The sequence below is a fragment of the Alligator sinensis genome, unplaced genomic scaffold, assembly GCF_000455745.1.
Source record: "Alligator sinensis unplaced genomic scaffold, ASM45574v1 scaffold690_2, whole genome shotgun sequence".
NCBI lineage: Eukaryota > Metazoa > Chordata > Crocodylia > Alligatoridae > Alligator > Alligator sinensis.
Window position 1 is genome coordinate 1 of NW_005843265.1, and position 9,446 is coordinate 9,446.

Below are 9,446 nucleotides of genomic sequence, written 5' to 3' on the forward strand. Positions count from 1 at the left end.
CACCCACCCCTGTGCAACCAGGATGTTATGGCACCACCTCAGGAACAATTTCCTGGGTCTTTCCTCGTACCAGTCATACAGCACTGCTCATACAGTTCATAGGGTGAGAAAGGCCAGTATTCTAAAGGGTCTGGGTTGGGGGATTTGCTTAAAGTACTCCTAAAATACAAAGCACAAGCTTTTCCTCAAGTGCACAAATCTGTGGAGCACAGTATGATAGAAAAGCCTTGGTGTTTTTTCCATATCATCCTCCTGCTCCCCCTACCCTTATTTTATAAGATTTACCAGTATTAATCAATTAAAACTTATTCTGGTATCATTACTGAAGATGAATGACAAGTTTCAGACTGTCTGAGAAACTGGCTGCTTTCTAAGTAGGAAAGATTTTTACCTGAATGTGTGGCCTTCTCATTATATAGATCTTTCGTAGTTATGTCTAGGCAGACATCCTCTGAGACCCCCTGCTTGAGCACAAAAGTGATGTTGGAGGGCATCAGAAATAAAGAACCTTATGCAATGTGATTACTACATCTGGCACCTTTATATGTGTGTCGTCGTTCCCCCCCACCCCCCAGCTTATGTTTTCACATGTGGCAGTAATGAAGGAAGATAGTATTGCAAGCATTCCTTCTCGGTTTTAAAAACAGTGGTTGTAGAGCTACTGGCTATTATGTTTGAAAACTCATGGCAGTCTTCAGAGTTCCCAGACAATTGGAAAAGGGCAAATAGAGTACCCATCTTTAAGAAAGAGAAGGAGGAGGAGTATCCAGGAAATCACAGCCTCACCTCAGCCCCTGGAAAAATCATGGAGCAGGTCGTCAAAGAATCCATTTGCAAGCACTTAGAAGAAGAGAAGGAGATTAAGAACAGTCAGCATAGATTCACCAAGGGCAAGTCATACCTGACCAACCTTAATTGCTTTCTATGATAAAATGACTGGCACTATGGATGTGGGACAAGCAATGGATGTGATATAGCTTGATTTGGGCAAGGCTTTTGATGTGAACTCCCACAACATTTTTACAAGCTAACTAAGGAAGTATAGGCTGGATGAATGGACAGTTAAGGTGAATAGAAAACGGGCTGGATGGTTGGGCTCAAAGGGTAGTAATCAATGGTTCAATGTCTAGCTGGCAGCCAGTATCAAGTGGAATGACCCAGGGATCAGTCCTGGGGCCAGGTCGTTGATGAAGATATTGAACAAAACTGGAAGGTGATGGGATGGAGTGCACCCTTAGTAAGTCTGCAGCTGACACTGAGCTGGGGGGAGTAGTAGATATGCTGGAGGATAGGATTGGGATTCAGAGAGACCTTGACACATTTTTTAGGCTTAAACCAAATATAAAATATGAGGTTTGTGATGATGTTAAGCCTGCAGAAATCAATTAATGGCCACAAGGTTCCATCTGCTTTTAGGATCACCACTATTGGGCTACACCAGGGGCTTCAACCACAACACATTTAGCTGGTGCAATTGGGGTACTGTGGTTTCTGCCGCCTCCCCTGCTTCCCCCCCATCCTCTTTTTATGTGATATAACGGCCCCTTTCTCACCTCACAGCAGGGCAGCTGGTCACAAAGTTCTGGCCAAACCACTTGTTGGTCCCATCTGGCAGCCTCCGTCTCCTAGATGGGCTAGAATGTGGGTTCCACCCATTGTGCCTCTCTACATTGGGTTCCACAGGCTATCGCACCAGGTTCCAGAGGGGATCCTCATGGTCGACTCATCCAGGACTTCTTCACTGACTAGCCCCTCATATAGGTCCCCTCTCTCGATTCTTTTCCCAGAACCTCAGTATTGCACCTTCTGTGAAGTAGAACTAGAACCAGCCTAAACTTCAGTCCAAGTGATTTGCAGATTCTCAGAGTATATGTTAATTGCACAGAGTTAGAAAGATGATTGTGTCAAATAGAAAGAAGCCTTCAAAAATTTCATTTCTAGGAGGCTAAGCTATTGTATCTCAGAAGTGCACATTAAAAAAACCTTAACTTGTCTTCATGAGCTAGAGCTCACTTCCTCAGAGCTGTGTCTGCTTAACAGACAGAAATATAGTATGCTTAAGGGAAGAAATTTATAAAAACAACTTATTAGGCATCTGTTCTTATCTTCTAATTCTTCAAGTTGGGTGTCCAGTCACTGTCTGAAGCTGCCTTCAATAAGTGCTGCAGTATCACAGTAACTGCTGTCACCTCTGCTTATAGTTTTCAGTCACGAGTGAACACTTATGAATAGATGCATCAGTCTGGTATCGGATCAGCACCAATATAAAGAAAATTGACCATATTGGAAATTGGTCTGAAGTGGCTGATAATTTGGCTGATAAATGCTTGTGTGTGCATGCAGTCACAGTGCAGCACACTGGCAGCGAGGAGCACAATCCAGGCAGCTTTGAGAGCCGTGTCCAGCTGGTAGGTCTGGTGTGGTGCAAGGGGAGGAGGGAAGTGGGGGGGGACCAATGCCCCCCATGGTGAGGGAAGCAGTGGGACTGGGGCTAGGGTAGGCACTGCCCAGCTGGGGCAGGCACAGGACAGACCTGCGGCTTGTCCAGGGGGCACAGGGAGTGGGGGCAGCTCCCACTGCTGCGTGCCGCTTGTCTGGCGGCTCATCCAGCTGCTGCTCCCACCACTCCCCGCCCCCCGGACAAGCCACGGCTCCATCCTGCACCTGCCCTACCCTGGCTGGACAGCGCCTGCCACAGCCCCACTCTCTCCCTCACCTCAGGAGGAGTTGATCTGTCCCCCCACACCCCTTCCCTCCCCTTTCACCACAAGGGACTTACCAGCTGAACTCAGCCATATCAGAAATTGGATCAGTATCAGCCAATATGCCTCCTTAAAAATAGACTATCGGTATCAGGCCCCAATTGGTGCACCCCTACTTATGAAGATCCCAGTGTCATGGCTCTCTAAACTTCTTTCTGAATAACAAAAACTGTATTTGTGCTTTACTTGAAAAATTTCCTCTCCAAGAGAAATGAGGCCCACAGGTCCAATGGCAAAGACACAGGATAAATGATTAACTTTCAAAATGTATTCATTGTAGACCATGATTTAAATTAAAACATTTCTCAATAGTAATATTTAGATATTAATTGTAATAACCAATAGTAAACAAACAATTTTTTCACAAAATACAATTTAAGCTCATAGTCCCCTGCTTAAAATAATTAAAACAACTCCGCTTCTTTGATTTGAAGCATAAACAGTTCTAGGAACCACTTTGACTTTCCTTTAGTTTTGACTGTTTTGTGATTATTTTTTTTTTCTACCAGCTTCCTAAAGCAAGAAAATTATATATTGTAGTAAACTATTTATAATTCAACAGAGTTTGGTTAAATATTTCCAACTTTAATGAGAATTGTTTTTAAGTGTAGGTTGAAGCAACACATTTTGTGATTCACTGCACAGTGTTTACCATTGTCCTTTGTACATTTTTTTTTTTTTTTAGAATTGTTACACCTATCAGCAAATTAAACTTTCGTGTCTGGAGCCATCAGACATTAAAGTCTGATGTTTTTCTGGGAGGTGCTGTCCTGGATATACATGAAACTTTAATGTCAAACAATATGAAACGTAAGTATGTTAACATTATTTCCATGGAATTTGCCACAGTTGGTTTAAGATGTTGTGGTTAACTTTAGGAGCTCCAAATAAACTGCATTTTGACAGTAGAAACAATTATATCTGAAGTATAACTGTTGTTTTCTTTACTGATTAAATTCTATAGCTTCCTATTACAGTTATAGTGGCAAGATGCTGTATCATCTCTCATAAGGCTCAGAAATAGCTTTTTTTAGCCAAATCTGTCATCCTCCCACACTGCGAAAGAGACATTCAGTACTGGAAAAATATCGCTAGAGTCCACATCATTGTTGTGCATAACCTGAAGTTCTCTCTCTTTCTGTCTTTCTAAGGAGTGCGTATTTTGTCTTTCAAATGTCTGTATTGAAATGCTTGGTGACAGCTATTGGTATCATAATAGTGCAGAACAGGCCAGTGCTTTGAAAGAAGTGTAAGTTTGGAGCAAGTTACCTTGAAAGCAGGTTGTCCATGTGGAGCACCAGATGTTTTCTTGTAATTCACTGAGCTTTGCTTAAAGGCATTTCAGTAATACTTCCCCTTAGCTATGTTCTGCCATGACTACATGCACTGGTTTAACCAGTAAGTCATTTATCTTCATTGTATGACTTCAGAAAGTAGACTCCTCCAACCATTTAGGAGTAAATCCATCAATATTACTGCAATCTTCCAGACTGTTTGCTTCCTCTGGTGGACCGTATAGAGGGTAATCAGTTAGTATATGTTGGGCTGTCTGATTTCCTTTGCCACAGAAGTCAATCATCATGGTGCCCTGTGACCAGTGGGGTCCCCCAAGGCTCTGTCCTTGGACCCATACTGTTCAACATCTTCATTAATGATGTGGACATTGGAGTCAGAAGCGGACTGGCCAAGTTTGCCAATAACACCAAACTTTGGGGCAAAGCGTCCACGCTTGAACGCAGGAGAGCGATCCAGGCTGACCTGGACAGGCTCAGCAAATGGGCGGACGAGAACCTGATGGTGTTTAACACTGAAAAATGCAAGGTTCTCTACCTTGGGAGGAAAAACCTGCAGCATCCTTATAGGCTCGGCAGTGCTACGCTGGCTAGCACTATGGAAGAAAGAGACTTGGGGATCATCATTGACCACAAGATGAACATGAGCCTTGAATGAGATGCTGCAGCTAGTAAAGCGACCAAAATGCTGGCTTGCATCCATAGATGCTTCTCAAGCAAATCCCAGGATGTCATTCTCCCCTTGTACTCGGCCTTGGTGAGGCAACAGCTGGAGTACTGCATCCAGTTTTGGGCCCCACAATTCAAAAAGGATGTGGTGAAGCTTGAGAGAGACCAGAGAGGAGCCATGTGCATGATCAGAGGTCAGGGAAACAGAGCTTACAACAGGCTGAGAACTATGGGACTCTTCAGCCTGGAAAGGCGCAGGCTCAGGGGTGATCTGATGGCCTCCTATAAGTTTATCAGGGGTGACCACCAGTATCTGGGGGAACGTTTGTTCACCAGAGCGCCCCAAGGGATGACGAGGTCGAACGGTTATAAACTACTGCAAGATCATTTCAGGCTGGACACAAGGAAGAATTTCTTTACTATCCAAGCCCCCAAGGTCTGGAATAGCCTGCCACCGGAGGTGGTTCAAGCATCTACATTGAACACCTTCAAGAAAAAATTGGATGCTTATCTTGCTGGGATCCTATGACCCCAGCTGACTTCCTGCCTTCGGGCAGGGGGCTGGACTCGATGATCTTCCGAGGTCCCTTCCAGCCCTAATGTCTATGAAATTTACATAGGCACAGTGGTGAATTTGTAAGACACATTTTATGTTTGATTTTATTAAAGGCTCCATAACCTGATTGCAGCCAATTCACGTTTACTCATGGCTTCCATGGGAGTTTGACCAAGAGGGTGTGAGGATGGCAATTGCATGTAGTTGTGTAGTGGGCTGCGGTTGTTATTCCATTGCTCTTCCCACCTTCTCTGGAGCCATGATGATAGTATAGTGTCTCCTGCTTCCTCTATGATGTTTCTGGTGGTTCCTGGGTTTTCTGCTTCTAAGACACTTCTGTGTTGGGTATTTTTCAGTCATATCATGTAGCGGATGGTCTTCCTGTTGGGCTTTGGTTGCCAAGTCAAGCAATATTCCAGACATCTTGATGTTATGAGTGGGGGGATTCCTGCCAAGAAGAACATGGGGAGCAAGGAGGATGAACTAACACTCCTGCTTGCAGAAAACACCTACGACTTAGTAGGGCTAATAGAAACCTGGTGGGATTCTTCCCACGACTGGGCGGTACACATTGAGGGTTATAAGCTGTACAGAAAGGATAGAGTGGGGAAGAGAGGGGGAGGGGTTGCGCTTTATGTCAATGAGCGATATACATCGACCCTTGTCAAAACAGAATCGGAGGAGGAAAAAGTAGAAGGATTGTGGGTTAGGTTACATGGAGGTCAAGGAGAAAGGGATTTGGTGGTAGGGGTCTGCTACAGACCCTCACACCAAGGGGAAGAACTAGATTTGGGGCTCCTGAGTCAGCTCTTGGAGACCATAAAAACTATGGAGGCGGTAGTCATGGGGGACCTAAACTACCCAGACACTGCTAGGAGACGCAGACAGCAAAGTCCCACCGTTCACGCAGGTTCCTATCCTGTGTACAGGACCTCCATCTGATGCAGGAGGTACATGGTCCCACTAGGGGGAATGCCTTACTGCCTTACTGGACCTGGTATTGGCAACGGGGGATGACATGGTAGGAGACCTACAGATCGGTGGTCATCTGGGGGACAGTGATCACCAAATAATAGAATTCATCATAAGACGTTGAGTGGGTAAGGTAACTAGTAGGGTGAAAGTGCTAGACTTTAGGAAAGCTGATTTCAATGAACTCAGGCGTTTAGTCAAGGACGCACTGCAGAGTAAGATTTTTGAAGAGATGGGAGCCCAGGAAAGGTGGCTGTGCCTTAAGGAAATGATCCTTCGGGCACAGAGGGAGACGATCCCGATAAGGGAAAAAAGGGGGAAAGGGGCCAAGAGGCTTCCTTGGCTGACCAGAGAAATCCAGAGCAGCCTACGGGCTAAAAGGGGGGCATATAAAAAGTGGAAACGGGGAGAGATTACTAAAGAGGAGTATACCTCCTCTGCTCGCGCTCTTAGCTAAATCAGGGACATATCAGAGTATATTTTCATGTCTTGACAATCCTTGCTAAATGAGAGAGAAATGAGATTGGCCCAAAGACCTTAAGCACAGGGGGAACGTTTTTAAAGATCTGTCATCATTGCTCATGCTATGCTGGTGTTAGCAATACTGGGGATCTAATGTAGGCAGGCCACTGCTCTGTACCAAAAAACCCTATTCAGAGCAAGTCTAATTAACAAAGTGCTTGAAGCAACGGCCAACTCTGGTCCATCCTCCATACTCTCTCTTCTGTAATCTGTACTAATGCTTTAGAACAGGGTGATCCATCCCAGGCCCATGGGACAAATCTAGCCCATGGAACCATAGCATCTGGCTTGCAGGGCTTCCCACAGGTTGAGAAAGGTGGGACAGCAGTGGCAAGTAACACTGCCACCCCTCCTCTGCTGCCATGTTTCCAAACCCCAAGTGGTCAGATTGGGTCCAGGCCAGGCCATGCAGCAACATCAGGGCTGAACTGCTGCTTTCTGCTCCCTACTCAATCTGATGCTCTGTTTTCTGCTCTGTCTGTCACTGCTCTGCTCCTTCCCTCCCTGATCTGCTGTGCGCCATGCATAGACTGCCTGTGTGCCCCTTGTGCTACAGGTTGGTCATGCCTGCTTTATAAAGCGCCTAGCTTCACCCTGTAATTTACAGAACTCAAAGTGCTGTTCTGAAGAGGAGGCAAATTTGATTCTTGTAGGTGGCCACTTTAAGACCTGAAAATCAACCTGTTCCACCAAACCCAAAAATATACATTAACTTTGAATAATCTAGAAGGAATTTCCACAAATGGTGGATGTAGACACATTTAAACATATATCTTAACTAGTTCAATATATATTTTAAAAGTTTTAAATATTTTAATTGGCACGGCAGCGGAAAGAGATCTTGGAGTCCTAGTGGACTCCAAGATGAACATGAGTCGTCAGTGTGACGAAGTCATCAGAAAAGCTAATGGCACTTTATCGTGCATCAGCAGATGCATGACGAACAGATCCAAGGAGGTGATACTTCCCCTCTATCGGGCGCTGGTCAGACCGCAGTTGTAATACTGAGTGCAGTTTTGGGCACCGTACTTCAAGAGGGATGTGGATAAACTGGAGAGGGTCCAGAGAAGGGCCACTCGTATGGTTAAGGGCTTTCAGGCCAAGCCCTATGAGGAGAGACTAGGGCACCTGGACCTCTTCAGCCTCCACAAGAGAAGATTGAGAGGTGACCTTGTGGCTGCCTATAAGTTCATCATGGGGGCACAGAAGGGAATTGGTGAGGCTTTACTCACCAAGGTTCCCCTGGGGGTTACAAGAAATAATGGCCATAAGCTAGCAGAGAGCAGATTTAGACTAGACATTAGGAAGAACTTCTTCACAGTTAGAGTGGCCAAAGTCTGGAACTGGCTCCCAAGGGAAGTGGTGCTCTCCCCTACCCTGGGGGTCTTCAAGAGGAGGTTAGATAGGCATCTGGCTGGGGTCACCTGAACCCAGCAATGCAGGGGGTTGGACACGATCTATTTAGGTCCCTTCCGACCCTAACATCTACGAATCTATGTTTTCCCATTCCACGTATACCAGACAGCTACTTATTGTGCATAGTGCAGCATTCAGAGCACTGTCCCGTTTGTGGGTGTGGGTGCTATTTGCCCACACAAGGAGGCAGTATTCCGCTGGTGCTTAAACCATGACTAGCGTAGTTATTTTCAAGGTAGAGTAGTTGCCTCCCCTTATTGTACTGGCTAGTTTCTTAATGGCTGCTGTCTCTGAAGTTAACTTGTCTCAACTTCTCCAGGTGGTGGCAGGTTATGCTTCTGTTTAGAGTGACACCCAGGCAGGTTGGTGTCTTCTCAAAGGGTAACTCTTTTTCCCTCCACAACAATTCTTTTCTTTTCAACTAGAACCACTCAAACTTTTTCTCAATTCTTGAAGTTTCTCTCTATCAGTTGTAAGAGCTGCCACACGGTCAAGGGTTGATCGGTTTCTTCTGAAACCTGCTTGCTCATGCAGCAGCTGTTGGTCAACACTTGGTGTGATCCGGTTCGGGATAAGCCGCTCTAGGAGTTTATAGACCACTGATAGAAGTGATATGAGTCTTTAGCTCTTTGGGTCTGCTGGGTCTTTCCCTGGCTTCTGTATTGCAATGATGTTGGCCTTGTGCTAGATTTTTGGTATCTTGCAATGATGCATGCATGTTGACAGCTGCATAGCCAGTCTTGGACTATAGGCCCAAGTTTGAGGTGTTCAGGAAACTGCCAGTTCTGCGCTGGGGGCAAAGAGCACATTCCAGCGCAAGCCTGCCCAGCCACTTCTATCACAGCGGCTCTGAGCCGTGCGCCTGAATCTCCCACACCCTCACAGCGGGGAAGCCCCATGCTGGACTCAGCGGGAAAGCAGGGGGCAGGGCTTCCTCCAGTCCTGGCAGAGTGGGGACCTGCCTAGCAGAGAGCAGGGGAAGCAGCAGTCTCCTGTGCGGGGCTTTCCCCACTGCGAGTGCTGAATCTGCAGGCATGCAGTGCAGAGCCCCAGCGATAAAGCAGGTTCTGTTCCCTCCCCCCATGCAGCACTGGCCGGAGCTGCTCCTCCGCCGGACATGAGCGCCTTGACTTCCCCGCATGCTCCTGCTGCCAGCAGTTGTGGCTGGATGCCATGGGAGGAGTGTGGAACGGTGGTTCTTACACCCATACCCTGCCCTCCACACTCCCGCTGCCTCTCTGGGCACCAGCTCCATGC

At 46.4% G+C, this 9,446-nt stretch overlaps 1 protein-coding gene across 1 annotated transcript in view; it reads left to right on the plus strand.

Annotated features, from left to right (window-relative positions):
• Positions 1 to 3,447: 3,447 nt before the first annotated feature.
• Positions 3,448 to 9,446, plus strand: part of ITCH (itchy E3 ubiquitin protein ligase) — a gene marked incomplete at its 5' end in the record, with an annotated part of 79,964 nt that continues 73,965 nt past the window's right edge. Inside the window, one exon of the mRNA XM_014527023.2 lies at positions 3,448 to 3,572. Within this exon, the coding sequence (XP_014382509.1) occupies positions 3,448 to 3,572 (125 nt within the window). The remainder of the gene's footprint in view (positions 3,573 to 9,446) is intronic.